At 45.7% G+C, this 18,485-nt stretch overlaps 2 protein-coding genes across 2 annotated transcripts in view; both read left to right on the top strand.

Moving 5' to 3' along the window:
- Nucleotides 1-2,462: 2,462 nt before the first annotated feature.
- On the top strand, nt 2,463-6,105 carry ADIG (adipogenin). The gene is made up of 3 exons (XM_032127057.1): nt 2,463-2,727; nt 4,015-4,310; nt 5,532-6,105. The coding sequence occupies exons 1-3, from the start codon at nt 2,601-2,603 to the stop codon at nt 5,793-5,795; spliced, it is 687 nt and encodes a 228-aa protein (XP_031982948.1). The 5' UTR covers nt 2,463-2,600; the 3' UTR covers nt 5,796-6,105.
- A 503-nt stretch (nt 6,106-6,608) lies between these two features.
- The window catches only part of ARHGAP40 (Rho GTPase activating protein 40), a 37,580-nt gene continuing 25,703 nt past the window's right edge, over nt 6,609-18,485 (top strand). Inside the window, exon 1 of the mRNA XM_032127055.1 lies at nt 6,609-6,966. The gene's annotated coding sequence lies outside the window, so the exon portion shown is untranslated. The remainder of the gene's footprint in view (nt 6,967-18,485) is intronic.

The following is an 18,485-nucleotide window of genomic DNA, read 5'->3' as shown; positions in this document are numbered from 1 at the left end:
CAGCAGTTCCATGTCCATCGGATGTTGGAGACACCAGAACTGTGTGCAGTATTTGAAGTGGGGTCTCACTAGAGCAGAGTAGAGGGGGACAGTCATCTATTCCCATCTGCTATCATCCCTTGGAGAATCATTTGGGTTAGAAAAGACCTCTGAGATCATCGACTGCAACCTGTGACCCAGCACAAACTTGTCAATTAATGATCAGAGCCTCATCCAGTCTTGGATATCGTCCTTCCTGAATCGAAGGGCCCAGAACTGGACACAAGGCTCGAGGTGACCCTCACCAGTGCCCAGCACAGGGGAGAAATCACTTTCCTGGTCCTGCTGGCCACATTATTCCTAAGACAGGCCAGGATGCCATTGAATTTCTTGGCCCCCTGGGCACACCTGGCTCATGTTCAGCCACTGTCCACCAGCACCCCCAGGGTGGAACCTGTCAAGATTATTTTAAATCAGGATGTTCTTTGATGTAAGACCTTTGTATGCTTTCAAGCCTAATGAGCAAGAAAGGAGACCTCGTCAGTGGAACACGGAGCAGGATCATCCCTTAGTCAAGGACATCCTGAAGCTTTAAGGATGTAGTAAATGAAGTTAATTCAACCAAACAACAAACTCATAATGGTGGAGGAGAACGAACAAGCTTTAAGGATGTCGTAAATGAAGATGTTGATGTAGATCTATGTATATATTATATATTGCTAACCTCAAGGTCCTTGTGTTCTAGGGCTGAACATGTTCATTATAATACTAAAAAAAGACTCTTCCCCTGAGAATGCACAGAAATTGGCTGGGCTGACGTAACTTGAATGGAAATTACTGAGCAATCCTAACAGAGGGGCTGTGTTGGCAAAGTCACTAACTCTGAATTTCTGTGTATAAATAGCAGGGAAAGTCCATGGGGGTGTGCTGGATTTGTGGAATACCACTGAGCACGCAGGCTGGGGCAGCTCTGAAGTAAACAATCCTTGTCTCTCCCAAGTGTGTCATTATTGGCTTGTTGCGCACCAGGTAACAAATCCAATTTTGTGGGTATCACCATCAGCCTGGGGGCTCGGCTGTACCCCTGTTCCCCTTCACACTGGGCCCCCCTGTCCTTTAAACTTGGGCTGTGAAACCTCCCCAAGGACTGTGGCTCGTGTGGAGGTGAAACCCCACAGCCCTGGCCCATGCCACTTGCCCAGGAGGTCACTGACACAGCCCAGGCATCTCCCACTCCTGTGCCCCCAGCCCCTCTGGAGATATGGGAAATGGGGAGGGCCTTTCCCCCTTATTTCAATCCCCCATTCCCTGGGGAGATGGGTTCCAGGGGGGATCCATCCTGCCACAGCAACAAGGAGGCCCTAGGCTGGCTCAGCTCGGTGAGAGCCAGCGTGGACTCCAAGGGCTTCCAGTGATGTGACTGAGAGACACAATTTGTCATTAAAATTAAACAGATCACAGCTTCAGCTCCTTGCCATCCCTCTCAGCACTGCATCTGTAGGCAAGCTATCAACAGCCTGATTTCCAGAGGTGCCCCCAACCTGCCACCCCCACTGTGTGAAAGGGGGACTCAAATATTGAGCATCCTTGAAGCTCAGGGCATTAATGGCTTTTCTCACTTGTTTACTCAAAGCACAGAGCAGGGCTAATAGCTTTCTTTTATCATGCAGAGGTGCTATTAATGTGAATTAATAAGAATTTGCAGAGTTCATTTAGATCTTGGGATTAAAAGGCTCATTTCAAGGGGCTGCTACTACATAAAAACACACGCTCATGAGCAAGAGCATTAAGTGCAGGCAATCATTTGTAACTTTACATCACTGCTCTCTTCTCCTGAGAGCTACACAAACAATTAATCTAGCCAAACAACACTCTGTGAGGTAAGCAATAGATTATGGCTTTATTTTATGGAAGGAGGAACTCGCAGCGTGATGAATATCAAGTACATATCTGGTTCCTTCTTTGATCACTACTGAACTCCTTTACTCTTAAGCAGTACTTTTATTGACACACGTCCTATGAAATCTGCTAGTCACCTTTCTTGGAGGGGAGACAGGAGGGCAATTGAAATACAGAGGTTTATTTCCCTAAAGGATTAACTAATAGATGAGGATATACAAAGTAGGTTAAAAATAGAGTCAATATGGGACGTATTTGTGCTCTACATTGAATAAGAGCCTGGGAGAAGTAGCTTGTAGCTGCTCATCCCCTACACATCTCCGGAGGGTTGAATCTGTTTTACTGCTTTCTCAGCAGCAACCCTGGCTACTCAGTCTCAAAGTGGCCGAAGCACTTGGTTATCTCCCCTCTATCCAAAGACAAGAACTAACTCTAACTACAGTTTTAACATAAACTGGTTTAACATAAGCCTCAAAAGCTTCCTAACCTGTATTTATCCTTTAAATAGCAGCTCAAGAAAACAACTGACTTGATTGGCCACTCTCAGTTGTTCTTATCCCATATTAATCCCTATTGCTCCCTCCCCAGCACGGGGCTGTCCCCTTTGCTGTGATATCTCTGCTCTTCTTGTGACCACCAGCGCTGCAATGAGAGTCATTAAAAGGCTGTTAGAAAGGGGAGCAGCCCAGCTGTTCTAAACTTAGCGTAACCTGAAGCAAGCCATGAGGTATCCCCTGGTTCCTCTGGTCAATGAGCTGACCTTTCCTCTGCTCTTCTTCTGGTTCTGTTTGCCTTTTGTAATGCTGCTGATCGTCGTGATTATCTGGCTACAGCTGCTGCTTAATGAAGGTAAGTTTGGCAGTTGATCAGATAAAGTGCCGCTGCATAAAGTTAACTTCATCTTTAAAGCACTCTGCTGGCTATTTTTAGGGTAATGCCACTTGTCACAGGAGGAAACTAGAGGTTTGTTAGTGCTAGTGGTAGCATATAGAAAAACCAAGCAAATTGTTACGCGTTTCTGTTGAAAATGTTCACAAGACAACCAAGCTGCCACCTACCCTTCTTACACTCTCCCTTCATCTCAGAGGTAATTTGGTTTAAGAAAGGCAAAGACAAGTAATTTTTATAGGTTTCTGTTTTAAAAATCTCCCAGAAAGCAAGCCTAATCCTCTAATTTGGTACACTTTAAATTCTGTCCTCACAGATCTCTTGCACCTCTCCTTTTTGGGAGGGCATGGAGGGTTTTACTGGGGGAGCTGGTAAGAGATTCTTTCGTGCTGAGGCTGATAGAAAGTTTTGAAGGGAGTAAGACGTGCATTTTCATTTATTTGTGTATTTTGCCAGTTTGTTTTTCCTATCCATCCCTGATTCTTTCCTCTAACATGTCAGCAACCAATAACAGGCTTTGGTTTAGTCTAATAATAAGCTCATTGTTGCACTCATGAGGATAAAGTCTTGCTACTGTGCTCTAATGCTGGAGAAAAAAATCTAATCCCAGATGAGGAAGTTCAAAATCAGTCACAAAATACCTATTTTACATAGCTGTGCCACATCCATATGCTGCAGTTGAGTGCTCAAGCTTTTGTCTGGCCAGAGTAATTCTCTTGATGCCTTGAATGAGATTTTCAGGTTATTCTTGCTACATTTACAGCCACAATTTCTGGCCCTGTAGTGACAGTTGTTAGCACCAGGCCTCCAACTGTTTCCACAAATGCTCTAAATCGCATTTTAACAAGTAAGACATTACTAAATTTTTACATACCAGCATATTTACAGAATTAGAACATTAAAGCTTTTCTCAGTTACTAAGAGATAAAAATAAAAGTGCTCTTTTTAATATTTTCCTAACTGCTGTCCACTTCTCAGTCATATCCACTTCTTTTATGCTAGTTTATAGCAGGCACAAGTGAAAAGTAGCTGCTGATTAATATAGCTGCTTATTAAGAGCTAATTAGTTAAAATTAAACACTTGTAAAGGCCTTTTATTGTTTAGTTTGGTTTGAAAATCCTTTATTTCAGACGGAAGAAGTTCAGAGGAATCTTGTCCAGCTCCTAGATGGAATGTGCAAGGCTTGCAGCCAGGGAGAAAAAGTCCCATACAGGTGTTTTACATGTTCTTTTTAAACCTGCTTCTAGCGCAGATGCCCAGCACAGAAATGATTAAGAAAGAATGTCCTGATGAGCCTGATTCTGACTCTGAAGATGAACTAACAGAGGAAGAATACCAGAGTGATGCATCCAGTACAGAAATGCAAGAGGAGTCACAATCCAGTGGACCTGTGGGAAGACTGAGGCCCAAGCCTGCTTATCTGAGCTCAAATCCAAAAAGCCAAAAGCAAAGCCTTCTTGCTGTGACCTCGAACAGCTGGTCCCAGAGGCAGAAGATAAGATATTCCCATGCTGGAAAGAGCATTTTCTGTAACGTCGTGATGGTGAGTAGGGGGACCAGACTGCCTCCTTGCATATCTGCTGCTTTTGTGCCTCAGCTCTGACTTTTTCCACCTCTGCCTGACTCACAGGCCTCTTGGGTAACACAAAGCTTTAAGATTGGTTTCTGCCTGGTTAATGACTAACGGGAGGTTTTATTTTCTGCCTTCTCTGTTTGTAATGACTCCTGTTGTAAACAAGATAAAGGTAACATAGAATTGTGCAGAATGACTGTCATGAATATATGTGTGTATATATATTTAAAAGTATGTATGCATATTTTAAAAGTCCTTGAGAGATGCATTTAAAATGGCAACATCTGCTACTTATTCCTCTAAGATAAGAAGTTAAACTCAACCATGTGTAGAAATTCTCCTGGTATTTATGGCTGATATTACATCCTTTTAAAAGTTGCTTCAGATTTCCTACAGCGGAGCATGTGACTGAAAATAAAATGTATTTCACTTGCTCAATAAGCACTGAGGCCAGAAGTCTCTTTGCAAACACAGCAACCCTAATCCTTTCAGGCTTTACACAAATCCCAAAAGATAAATTTCAAGCAGTGGAAGAGCTTCATGTCTTGCGTGTCTTCTCTTTCCCTGTTCCTTGACTGTTCCTTTGCAGAAGGGGCTCACAAGGGAAAGCTGCTCTGTGCCTCCACTGTCACTATTCCCAGTCCTGTCTGCTCAGTTACATTGCTGGGATTTTTGAATTGCAGCAACCGAGGTACTCACTCCTGTTTCCTTCCACCAGTTCTGGGGCAGTGCTAACCTTGGTTAGGCTGGACTAGCCAAGGACTGGAATAATCTTAAACTGCTGCAGTTATTTGACTAACACACCCTGAAGCTGAGCTTTCGCATGAGCAATACCTCAGGTGAAAGCATTTTTAAGACCATTAACACCACCAAGGCAGTACCAAGTCAGTGTAGTAACTATTTATTTAACATTAATGAATTTCATACTTTTTTCAAAGGCTAACAATGAGCTTGGTCTTGTCTAGGGCACCATTTGGTTGTCCTAGAGCTCTTTATATGTACAACTGTTGACTTGAACACAGCAGCTTGAGCTTGTCTCTTGTAGGACATCATATTTGTTGGTTGTGTTGGGTGGATGAGGGACGGGAACAAGCACTGGTGGTTTCAAAATCCTGTATATCCCACTGAAAATGGAACCTCTTCCAAAAGCATCACTGCAGTGACAATTCTGTTCTTCCTTTTCTTCCCCAGCTGTTGTGCACCTTGCTTTCTTCTCTCACCTGGAATTTTGTCTGCCTGTTGCTCCAGACCTTTAACATCCTGAGGACTCTACTGCTGCCATCCTATCTGGTTACCTACATGGCTCAGCTGTTGGTTTTGCTGGGTGAAAAAGCTGGGAAAATCCTGGGCTCCCTGAGGCTGGAGAGCAGAGGACTGTTGCTTTCAGTCCTGAGGGGGAAACTGGAGCTGAGCCAAGCTTGGAGATCCTGCCTCAGGGTGAAAATAAAGCAGTGAGTCCCATGGCAATCCAGGTCAGCATCGGTGACAGCTGCTGCAGAACAGCAGAGGGAGGGGAATTGTCTGAAAAAGAAACCACTCAAGACTAAGTCAGCACCTACTCAGATCACCACAGCTGCTTTCAGTGTCGACTGCCTAAATATGAAAAGGATGACAGCAGCCAGTTTCTTGTCCACTCTGCTCCTCTCCCACCTCAGAGGGATGAGCTCCTTTTTTATAAGGACCACACACTCCACCAGCACCAGTGATAGTTTCTGCTCACGTATACTAATCTTTGATTTCAAATAAATAAGATCAAGGCAATTTCTCTCTGTAGCAGTTCTTACTGGGTTTTAAAAGCAGTTCAGCCCAAGGATTATTATACTCATAGCCCAAATAGCACTTTTCTGATCTGCAACTTGGCAGTTCTCAAAGTAGGAAACTACTTTTCAACATTTGGGTCTAACAGATGAACCAAGCCTGCTCCAATTAACAATAAATAATTAAGCCCTCAGCAGATCCCGAGCATGCATGTCCCTGATTTCTGTTCAGGCTTTGCTTCTCAGCACAGCTGGCAGGCTGATGTAAGGCAGGTTACAACCTAGAGAGGCACTCACCAACAGCTTGATTTAAGCAGTTATTGTAACTACAAGGAGGGTGACGAGCCTGAGATGAGATTTTGTAGCCTAAGGGTTTATCCAGGTGCCGGGCTGTGAACGGAACAGCTGTGTGCTCTTGTGTTGATGCACACGCTCAACACACTCCTTTGTTTTAAAGAGGACCTGAAATACGAAGTCCCGTCCCAATGAATGCGCTGGGGCTTGTGAAAACCATTGTTTCTGCCGCCCATGGGCGGTGCCCGCCTCTCCAGAGCCTTACACGGGCACACCGTGCAACATCAGCCCGCAGCAACGATGAACCCTGCCCTGCTTGTGCTCGCCTTTCCCTCCCCATCCCCTGAGCTCCGCGTGGCCAAATATTTATCCACGCTCTTAAACAAAACTTGTCTGTCCGCATCTTTATTTTCTCAGCTCCTTTCTTTAGAAAGGAAAACGAAAAGAAAAACAAAAGCTGTTTGCCGATGACATCCCCCTCTCCTGGGAGGGAGCTTCGGGGCTCTTCTCCAGCGGGGTTCCCCCGTTTCTTCCCCCGCCTGCCAGCGGCGAGCAGGAAGGGTTGGATGCTCCCGGTAGGTGAGGAGGGAGCGGGGCGAGCTCCGGAGGGGCGGGACGGGGGCGGAGGGAAGCGGGGTCTCCTCTCCTGGCCTCGCCTCCGCCGAGCTCCGCGCCCGGTCCTGGGTGGCTCTGGCCAGAGGGTGCCGAGCCGCGGGGTCGGGAGAGCCCCCCGCTCTCTGCTCCCCCTCCTCTCCCTCCTCTCCCTCTCCTCCCTCTCCTCCGGCCGTTGTCCGCAGCGCTGGCCGCTCCAGGTAGGCTGATGCTCGGCGCTGGTGGGGGGCTCCGGCCGTGCCCCGCGGGTCTGGATGCCATAACGTCGTGCAGTGCTGAATTGCCGCTTTTCTCCCAGAATTTGGCTTCTGCCCCGTTGGGGAATGGGGTTATTGTCTCGGCTGTGCTGACATCTCAAAGCTGTTTTCCCTGAGCCAGCGGGAAGGGCATTTGCTATATTCTCAAGGTTTATCTCTTTACCTTTTCTATCGTATGCACTTAAAACGTGTTGGCAAGAAAGGCTTAATCTTGTAGCGGCATCGTTGAGGCTGCCTCTAATACTGCAGCTGAACCCCTGGGGATGATACCTCCTGTCTCTATGGGATTTCACTTGTTTAGGCTACTTGGGTATTTTAGACTCCCTGTTAACCTCACTTCAAAAAGAAACCCTGCTATCTTGAGGCAGTTGCCAAAATGCCACAGCTTAGGTTAAAAATGTTATACTGGGATCATCACTGCAAAGAAGTAGATGAACTGAGGTGAGTAAATAAACAATCTAAAGGTCTAGGAGAATATTGCTTCTTGTACTGCATGGTGATGTTCTAAAGCCTGGGGCTACCAAAGTGTATGCTTTGTGTAGTTTTTAGTCTGTGTAAATACACTCGGAATAGCTTTAGCTTGGCTGGGCTGGCTGTCCCTGGCAGTGTCACTGTAATAGCAGGGAGCTTGGTGCCAGCTTGCAAAAACCTGCTTGAGAAAGCTACTTTGAGGACTCCTAGTTCCTGCAGAGTTCCCCAGTACCACAGCTATGCTGATGGCACTAGTGGTTTAAACCTGGTTTTCCTGTCTCTGAGCTCTGAGAAATAATGCACAAATAAATATTTGGCTGTTAAGAATAGGACTTTTGTGTGTGAATTTAGCTAAAAGTAGTATGGAAGGGGCATTTTGGTTCTGCTGTGAGTCCGTGCCTCTTACAAGAGGTTGGTGCTGTAAGAACGTGGCCTGGAGAACTGACACAGACCTACAGATGAGGGGTCTCAGTTTGAACCCTGTAGACTTTGTATTGTGATCCACATTTGTTAGAATGTTTCCTTTCCCTGAATCTGGCTGTAGTGCCTGCCCCTGTGCCTGTCTTTGCTGAGCATTTGGAGTTCACAGCATGAATGTAGCATGACCTTGCAGCTGCCTCGTAGTCTCCAAGTGCTTGAACAGCATCCATGAGTTTGTACTTTAATTTCCTTTTGCTGTTGTGTGCAAAAGCTGTTTCCTGGGCATCAGCAAGAGAACTTGCAGCCTTGGATGCTGTAGTAGAGCTCCTGCCAGTGTGGTTGTTTACAGTGACTGCGAATAGTTTTGGATTTAATTCACCTGAGGGTCTCTTGTTCACCTGGTGCATCATTTCTCATGTGCGTCCAGCAGCCTCCGTCCCATTCCATACTGCAGCAAGCAGCTATTTTTCTCAGCTGAAAAGATACCAAAACCTGGACTGAACCTTTTGGAGCACACCATTAGTGAGAGTTGTAATTTGGTAGTTCCTTTTGGCTGAAGTTAAGCCTCCTGGGAGGTGGAGGATGCATTTCTGTGTGCCAAACTGTGCTGTACTGCTTTGTGACCTTTTGCACATCACTTAATCTCTCTCTTTTTCCCCCCTTCTTATTTGTAAAGCCTTTCCTTTGCAAGCATGTTGCAGGGGTGGATCTGTTAAACATTAAGACTCCGTTGGGAAGCATTGTATGTATAAAAACAGAGATAACAATTTCTTTCTCCTCTGAGCTCAAAACTCTAGAAGAAGTTGGTAAAAAGACCCGAACTCTAATATGGTGTAAACTGAAGTGACCTAATATGTTTTGGTGGATTTAAGTGATAAACGAATCTCAAGTCACTATGTCAGAGCGTTTTGAAGGTCTTGCAGCATGTGGGGATCCCTAACTTGTCAGCAGGGCCTCTCTGAGTAACAGCTGGGTGAGCTGTGGCTGTTTACATCCTTCTCCTGCAGGAGTCATAGGATGATTTAACTTGGTTGACATCTGTTTCCAGTAAGGAGGAACTGGGGTTCTTGGGTCTAAGCTGCGTGAAGAAAAATAACACTGAAGGTTTGGCTCAAGCTCCCAATAGAGCAGAGCAGCCGAGCTCTTGGGTTAATCAAGATGCATTTTTGAAGTCAGGTTTTTAATACTGAAAGGAAAAAACCATAACTGCTGTTTCCCACTTCCCAGCATCTTTGGTTGGTTGGATAGAGAGCCATGTTACTTGTCAAAGCTTTATAAACTGAAATGGGTGAGTGTCCAGCTTGCCTTAAGGGAAATGTCACTCACTGGAGTGCTGAAATGGGAGACCACAGAGGTGCTGGCACCTCAGTTCTTTACAAGACCCAACTGGCCAAAACCTTCAGAATCCTGCTCTGGCTTGTGCTTGACCCTGCTTTAAGCTGGGGGCTGGCTGAGGTGGTGACCTGAGAGCCTCTCACATGTGCTTGTGATGGTGCAAACTGCTCCAGCAACAGTGCCCTTCCCTGTCTGCAGGGCAAAGGAGCCCCCACCCCTTCAGGGCCTCCTTAAAAATCACTGTGTGATTGCACTGGGATCTTCTCTTTTGGGTAAGGAGGCCACTAGCGCGTACGTGCAATACACTCTTAGCTTTTTATGTACTTCAAAAGTTAAACTACCATCCCTGACCAAGAATGTGGTCTATTTTAGCTTCATATAGCTTTTAGGCTCCTAGTTCAGCAAAGTATTTTCTTAATTGGGGATGTTATGGCCCATATGCTTCTATTCCAAGCAGTTTAAATGCTTTCAGTTGGAGACATAAAAATATCTTAGTTGTGACATGATGCTTGAGCCTTCCTGCTGCGGATGCAAAACCCATATGGCAATGAGGCTTAATTGAAACCTGCTGGAGTTACTTCTCTCCTGCAACATATTATATGAAATATTCTTTATGCAGCTGGCCTGAAAGGGCTACCCTTAATTAGATATCTCTAATCAATTAGTGCTTTTGGAAATTCTGCTCCTTTCCAAGACTCATGATTTTGTTTTATGCAAAGTCCTTCAATTTGATGAACTACCTATCAATTACAGCCTGTGTGATTTATTCATTATTTTATTCCACAGACTTTAGGTGTAAGTCATCCACCACAGCGTTGTCGATTGTGTGGGTAAGTCCTTCCAGGTGTGTTGTGTAGTGAAAACCTTGTCTGAAATCAGAACTTGTTGCTTGAAGAGTTGGGTCTCTAAATTGGTTTGAGATTCAGATGTTTATAATATTTCCTGGTATTTGTTGCTGTTTGGTCAGACCGTTGGGTCAGTTTTCAGGGGAATATGTTTTGCGATTGCAATTAAGATTGGAGAAAGAAATACAAAAGCTGATGTAGCTTAAAGCATACTCCCCGAAGTAGATTACTCCAAGAGTCTGGAATGTGTTGGTGGGAGGCTTCAGTTTGAGTGAGATGTTGCTCCATGCATGCAGGAGTCCTTCCCTTCCTAAATAATTGTTTCCATCTGCATGGCTTATTCCATCAGCCCCCAGGGCTGCCAGTGCCTGGACTGCTGAGCTATTAAAATCCATGTGTCTTGTAAAAATGAGGATCTTTCTCACTAAATCCTCTGTGCCAGCTGTGTGCAAAGGGAACTTTGCTCTGGTCATGCAGAAAAATAATAAGGCAACCCCCACTGAGGACCTTTTAAAATAAACAATGTTCTGGTATTTCTTAAAATTTTTAGCGGGAGAAGTTTCAGGACCCTCGAATCTTCCTGCTTGCAATCTTCTGGCAAGCCCATTATTAATTCACTAGTTCTCTGAGGGCTGTCTTGTTGTTCTATAATATGGAATTTTGGCCATCTGGATATCTTGCAGGGTCTCTGGCTACTTGAATTGAAGGTTGTGGCTTCTGGTCTGTGCAGTGTCCTCGTGAACATACACACTCCCATCATATGGTGGAGCCTGAGCACAGGAAGTGACACGAGCCTGCTTGGCCATTACGCACTGGTGGTTCAGCAGTAGCAGACTGGGCAGCCTGGGCATGGATGAAGCACTGAGAGGAGGCTGCTGGCCAAGAGTTATTTTATATTTCTCAGTTACCTCTGTCTGGGGCACCTAGGGAAGTGTGGAAGATGTACCATTGTAACTAAGAAACATTGGAAAGGCACAAATCTGGAGTACTCTTCACTCCCTTGCCTCTGCACTTTTCTCTCTGAAGGGTCTCATTTCTGAGTTAGATTTCAAGAGATGAACACTGGAAATAAAGGTGGAATTCCTTGTGTGTAAGCCCTTGAGCAAAGGGGAGCCTGGAACTCTTGTGAAGTCCATAGCAGGTGGCCAATATATAATGGAACTGGAAGGATATCCTCTTTAGGCAGCAAATAAATACAGCCTTGCTGATGAAAGTTGTTTTTCTCAGTCAAGGTAAAGCTGGGACAATGTTCCTGTTTGAAAACAGCGGGGCTGACACAGTGGAAGGAAATCCCTGCGTGTCTCCCAGCGGAAGCTGAGGCATGCAGGGCAGTATATACATCCCTGCAGCTGATCTCCCAGCCCCTCATTTGGGGCAAACATTCCACAATCCTGGCCTCCCTCCAGCTTGTGCACAAGCAGGGTAAAACTAGATAAAGGTAACAGCTGTATTTAGCTGCAGTGTTTCCTTTGCCTAAGGGGAGAGGAAGGATCCCTCCTGGGAGCAGCCCTGCGGACGATATCCCTCATCCAAGGGTTTCAGAGTTCATTCACTCCGCGCTTCCTCCGCTGCCTTGGCCAGCGCAGAGCAGGCGCGAGGCTGCCGGATGTTTGCAGGCCAGGAAGGGTTTGGAGCAAGCTCAGAGCTGCCAGGTCCCTTAGGAGAATCCAAGGCTTGATGAAATACCAGCACTCACCGAGGAACAAGCTTTTTTGGAGAATGGCTTTTTGCAAGGCTTATTCTAGATGCAACAACGTCTTAGATGGAAGGAAACGTAACTGGGGGGTGCAGCTGATAAAAAAGATCAAGGAATTGCTGCTTGAAGGCATTCCTGTCAGTTCTGCTCGCGTGGTCTGTGCAGTTTTGTAAAGGATTAGCATCACCTCATTGCTCACTAAGCAGATGGCAAAGGAAAAACAGTCTCTGTAAAGGTAATGAAGCTGCTAGCTGGGGGTCAATGAATATCATTTAACCCCATAAAAGTTCTTTTTCTGACACTGGTACTGAGTCAGGCATCACAGTTCATCTGGAGCTCTTAGAGTTCCAGAAGGATGTGCACTGTGAAACCAACTTCATTATGTGAGCTCATCAGAAAAAATTCCAACAAAGGCTCTGTCCCCTCTCAGTGGGATAGTGTAGCTTGCTAATTCTCTAATTAATTGGTTAATTGACAAATTCCCTAATTCCCATGCTTATGTGGAAGCCAGATTCCCAGCTGATGGTGAGAATGCTCATCCCTCCCCCTCTAGCATGGTGCAAGTATCACAGTGGGCAGCCTGGGAGCCTCAGCACTGCAGATAGTGTTGGGTCAGCTTGAAAGCTTTTTGGGAAAGGTGATGTATTTACAACTTCCATCATGGAAGCTTGATTTCTTCCACTCCTGTGGGTTGTTCCAGTTATTTCTGAAGAGTTTTTCTTATCAGAAGCTGCCCAAGAGTTGCTTTTGCAGAGCTGCAAGACCAGCAGCTCTCATCTCCTCCTCTGCTTTGTCCCTGCCATATGTGTAGCTCTTGCTTCAGCCCAGTGGCTGCTCCCAGCATAGATCAGGCTGAGCTGTATCACCACTTTTTGGGCCAAAACCTGAGTAGGAGTTAGGTCAGCAACCACAGCCAGGTGATGCCTGTGTCAGAAAATGGCCACTGTACAGAAGTTTGGTTGCTTACAGCAGGGTTAAAATGTGTTTCTGAAGTTGGTTGAGTTAAAGAGTTTTATTCATCCAACTTATTAGCGCTGTGAGGTAAAACAGAGTTGCTTTAGTTCTCCTGCTTGTGTGTTTTTAGGTTTATTTTCTGAAGTCTTTGTACTTTTCAACTCACCTGTGAGTCCAAGTTGAATTTCTGCTTCTTTCACTTGTTTGTTTTGACTGTGGTTTTTCAGTGGCTGATCTATTTGATGTCTGCTTTGGCCTTGGCACCCAGCACTGCATCACTCTGATCTTGCACAGCAGGTGCAAACTGAACAATAAAAATCAGTCTTGCACCACTTGACACTGATACCCGAGACTTTGTGTCCCATCTCCTCTCTGGCCCTCCAGTCAGAGCAGTGGATTTTACCCAGTAAACAGCACGCGGGGATTTATAGACACTGCTCTAATCCCTGACTGACCTTTGAGATGATCTTACACCACCAACCTCCCCTTCCCTGAGTTCTTCCTGTAAATTCTGCACTACAAAGCTGTTTGGGAATGTCTGTAGCAAGCTCCTCCATCCCCTCTTTGGCCCCCAAGCTAGATCATGTCTGACATCTTCCAGTCCTGGTTTTCATGAAGACTCCTGTAATTTGTCATTAAAATTTTGGAAAAACAAGCCCTCTTCTAATGAGTTAACAGGCTCTTGACTACTAATGGCTCTGTAAGAGCTGTGAGCTGTATTGTGCAATCAGGTTCAGCATCTCAACCAGTTTTGTTCCAGCTGTTGCATCGTTTATAGATGAAACCAGTACAGACAAGCTCTGTGTGGTGACTTCAGAGCCAGGCACCAGCAGAGCAAAAATAGTGGATGCTGACTTTTTTTTTTTTTTTTTTCACTTCTGAGCCTTTAAATAGCTCTCTTCTCAAGGACAAATGAGGAGAATGCCCATAAATATAAATTACAGGCCACTTGTGATCTCTCCCCACACAGAGAAGTTTGGATTCTTCCTGATGGACTTGTTACAGCTGGAGAGATGACAAAGTGGAACAGAAGCCTGTTAGGATAAGTGATGGTGCTTTGGAGTACAACAGAACTGTTGCTTATGAGTGGGATAATTGGCACTTACAACTGCCTGGCTGCTAAATAAGAGCTTCTGCTGCCTGACTGTATTAAATCTTCTTTTTATTTTGGAAATAACTGATTGGGCAATTGGGATCTGTGAAAATGCAACTCCTTTGGAGACGGGAGTGTCTTTCTGTTCCCCTGCTCGGAGTCTGGTGGATCTCCTACCCACAGATGGGCATGGTGGCATTTCATTCCCAAGTAAACTCCCCATTCCCATGTGTGTAGAGACAATGTGTGGGGACCTGCCTGGTAATTATTTTTCTCTGAATCTTGGAGTATTTAGGTGAGTGGATTTAGGTTTTAATGGAATCATTCAACATGACAAACTTCAATAAGGGGGGGTGGGGGTGGATCCAGCCTAATTTCTGAAGTAGTTTCAGCTAGTCTGACCCAATATAAAAACTTAGGAGGAGATTTTTAAAACCATAATATACTAAAATCTGTTAAACAAACAAACCCTCCTAAATGAGACATTGCTTTGAAAACTCTATTTGTGCTTAGTCCATGCTCTGGTCTTCAGGTGTTACACTTTTAATCTTAACAAATAGCTTAGCTGTGTAGCTATGAGCAGGTCACTCCTACTTTTCTCCTCCCCTTGTCTTACCATCCTTGCTAAAACTCCAACTTATCAGCAGCTATCAGTAGATGTTGTTGAGCTGTCTCATAACCTTGGTAGCTGCACTGATTGTGGGGCCGTGCCATGGGCATGACTTCTCCCAGGAGTGGATGTTTGGCATTCTTCGGGCAGCAGCTCTTGTGGGATGCCCGAAAACAGACTGACTCATGGTGAGTTCAGCCCAGCGAGCCCATCCCGCTGCTGTGATTATGCTGCAGGAAATAAACAAGATGACAACCTAATCTATCACATCTTTGGGCTGAGAACTGGGGCACCAGAGTAAGAAAGTCCATTTCTGGCACTCTCTCTCTCTTTGTAGCTCTGTTGCCCCATCCCTTTCCCAGAAGGGAACAGAAACGTGCAAAACTCAATGAGGTTTGTGAAATCTGCTGGGGTGTGAGTTTGGGAACTGCAGCTTTTGCATATTCTTCTTCTGTGAAAATTAAGGAGGTGCAAAGTGCTCCGTGGAGGTGGTGCTGGGGATGAGCTGCGCAGTGTGGAGCCTGGAGAATTCCTGTGTGTGCTCAGCTGGCACAGCTGGGCTGGCACAAAGTGCTGGTCACTCAGTGCAGCTGGAGAGGGGACTGACCACTGGTCCCTGGTCCCACTGGCCTCTCCTCCAGAGTGATGTGTGGCTCTCTGTCACCTGGCTGCAGGGATGATAGGTCCCTGTGCTTGGAGGAAGTGAGCAAGCAGCTTGCTGGTCATTACTCTGGTGCCTGTCACTTCTTTCTGCCTTCAGTGTCCAGAAGGAGAGTGATTTTTTGCAAGGTACAGCCCCCTGTAGATGCCAGGCATGTGTTTGAGCGGGAAGGTAAACGAGGTCATCCTTTGAAACCCACTAAGACTTCTAATTTTACACAGTCTTAAATGCCCAGGAGGCAGAGGCATATTCAATTTACATTAATAAGTAAGTCTTGGTTATTCATCAGAATAAGTGGTTTTGAGTGTTAAGAATAGCTACTATCTTAGTGCTTCCTCCTATTGTTACAGCTCTTCCTTGAGCAGTGGAAATGTTTTGGGTGATTTAAATTACATTTACAGTAGTAATTAGGTTTAAGCAACTTTGCAGTTGACTTATCTGAACACACATCTGTGTCTGAAGAGAGTAGGACTTTTTTTCCCCCTACCCTTTCTTCTTCATTCTCCCAAGCCGTGACATTATCAAACAGGGTGGGCAACTGGAGATACTGATATTTATTGACATTGATACATTGATACTCTGACTCTCGTGGGCATGCCTGTATCTCTCCCAGTAGAGTGACAAGTTAGCTCTTGTCTCATTCAGTAAAGTTATGAGTGGAAGCCCTTGGTAGGGTCTGAGTGTTGCTGGGGCTGTTTCTTGGCAGCTCTTTTCCTGAGAGCTGCTGGTTTTCTCTCCCAGCTCAGGGCAGAGCAGAACCAGATGTGTTGCAGGCCCAGCTGCTGGGAGCTGCTGCTTTACCTAGACCTAGACTAGATTGCAGCTCATGCTGTGCCCCAGGCCACAGCCTGGCTGCTGCTCCCTGCCAGACTGGGAACAAGCTGGGGCTTGGATAATCTCACCAGTTTAGTGACTTCAGAAACTGTATTAATCTCTTAATCTCAATGGGTCAGTGTGATGGGTAGGTAAGACCACTTGAGGATTTTCTTGTGTGGTGGGATTGAGGGGGGATAAATGATTTTCAGGCTTCCCTAATGCTATGTACCCTAAAAATGAACCTGCTGGAGAAAAAGAATCTCATGTCACGGGTTTGGGTTACATCCAGGTTTTTCCACCCCACATTGCAGTGTATCACTTGCATTCATTTTTCAGGGTAACAAATTAATTTGCAGGTGCTTGAAAAATGTGATGCTGTCATAAGATCTCACAATGCAGCCTGTGGATGTTCTATTCCAGCTGATCTGAAGGCTCTGATGCCCAGCTCTGTTGGGCACCATGCAGAGTCAGCTCTCCCAGGCTACAGAGAGTTCCTGCAGTCTTTAGGTCTAGCCTGCTGAAATTCCTGACTATACAAAAGCACTTTGGATGTTTTTCCACCTCCTTTTGATCCTGAAAAAGTCAGGCCAAGTCATGTCAGTTTGGCAGGATGTGTGGATACCTTCAGAAATAACTTGTGCACTAAAGTGGTGACGGTAACAGCGCTGGGTCTGTTCCCATGATTCATTTGAACTAATTGGCTGCTGAGAGCATCATACAGCTCTTTGTCTCCGTATTAGAGTAAGATTCAGCTCCTGTGATCCGGATAATCTCATCCTAGTGAGCTTATCTCATCTCTAATGATGCCAGGAAGACTGTCCTGGAGCGTGAAACATGCTGGAGAGCTCAAAACCAGAGTTGGAATATTTACCCTGATTCACTCTGTCTGAAAAAGCAGACTCAGCTGGCCTTTATTCCTCCACCTTTTTTTCCTCACAAGCACAATCTAGGAGATAAACTTACTGATTACTCCTCTCAAATACCATGAATAACTGAAGGGCAGACAGGAGTGAAGACGTGAAAGGCTGTAGTGCAGCTGTTACTATCCGCAGAGATCAGAAACTTTCAGCAGTGCTTGTGTACTCTTTGTGTGAGTAATCAAAGCTGAATGTTCTCTTAAAGAATTCTGTCTTCATCTGGATGTTTTAAATTTGCCTCAGTTGTGCAACAAGCCTGGATGAGTTATTACCACTGCATGAGAAACCTGTGAGGATGAAACTGCCTGGTACGAGTGTCTGGGAGTCTCTGTCTCTAAATTGACCCATTAAAAAGGATGATCAGCTAGCTGCTGAAGTTATTAAAAGAAACTTAATGACAAGGAACACCACTGAGGGACAAAAGAAATATAGTTATGGGCTGTGGGGCCCATCTGCTTCCAGTGCTGGCAGGTTAGAGGTGATTTTATGTCCAGGAGAAGGAATGGCCTAAAACCTAACCCCTTGTTTCGGGTCGAGGTGTACTCAGTGGGGAGTGGTTTGGAAAGGCTGGGTGCTCCCTGGGGAGAAAAAAATGCTTTTCAAAGTTTGTAAAAACAGCAAGTGAAGAGCAGCCACCTCTTCTCTCACAGAGGTTTGTGTTGTCACCTCTCCTTGCTCTCCCCTCCCATGTCTCACATCCTGAGCAGTGTGTGTGGTCACACATGATGGTGACGCTTCTGCAGCAGCTGTTGTCTGCGTGTCTGCATAAAAGCATGAGAAATCTTTAATTTGCTTTCTGTGTGCTCCTACAGTCTTCATTAGTGGATGAATTTTATGATTGGCTGCTACAAAGAAATTGGTCCCTGTGAGGGTGGGGAGGCCCTGGCACAGGTTCCCCGGAGAAGCTGCCCCATCCCTGGGAGTGTCCAAGGCCAGTTTGGACAAGGCTTGGAGCAGCCTGGGCTAATGGAAGGTGTCCCTGCCTGTGGCAGGGGGTTGGAACTGGGTGGTCCTTAAGGTCCCTTCCAGCCCATTCTGTGATGTGCTGCCTGTGAATTGTTCTGTGGTGCTGTAAAACCTGTGGTCTGTGTGTTTTGGTTATTAACTGTGAACTTCACAAGCTGGGACTTTCTGTGGTTGATCTTGGTTTGGGGCTGATGTAGGAGGAGCTAGGTGGATAAAGCTGAGTTTTGAATTATGGGTGGAGGAATAAGTTTTACAGGAATTGTGGGTAAGGGGGGAAAGAGAGGAAATTCCCATTAATACTTTTGCATAGGGAGTGTGGGGAGTTGCAAATGTCCCAGACCAAACACCTTCCCAGTGCGAGCCCTGGGTCTGAAGCTGGGGAGTGAGGCAGTGTTCCTTCAGCAGCAGGGCGGGGTGAAAGCAGCTGGGCTCAGCAGTGGC

The sequence above is a fragment of the Corvus moneduloides genome, chromosome 17 (assembly GCF_009650955.1).
Source record: "Corvus moneduloides isolate bCorMon1 chromosome 17, bCorMon1.pri, whole genome shotgun sequence".
Classification (NCBI taxonomy): domain Eukaryota; kingdom Metazoa; phylum Chordata; class Aves; order Passeriformes; family Corvidae; genus Corvus; species Corvus moneduloides.
Note: the sequence above shows the minus strand (reverse complement) of the source record. Positions and strands in the feature narration are given on the sequence as shown.

Excerpts from the sequence above, each read along its gene's own strand:
- ADIG (XM_032127057.1), top strand. The coding sequence starts at position 2,601 with ATGAGGTATCCCCTGGTTCCTCTGGTCAATGAGCTGACCTTTCCTCTG. Across the intron at positions 2,728-4,014 it reads ACAGCTGCTGCTTAATGAAG|CGCAGATGCCCAGCACAGAA; the intron begins GTAAGTTTGGCA and ends ACCTGCTTCTAG. Across the intron at positions 4,311-5,531 it reads TTTTCTGTAACGTCGTGATG|CTGTTGTGCACCTTGCTTTC; the intron begins GTGAGTAGGGGG and ends TTTCTTCCCCAG.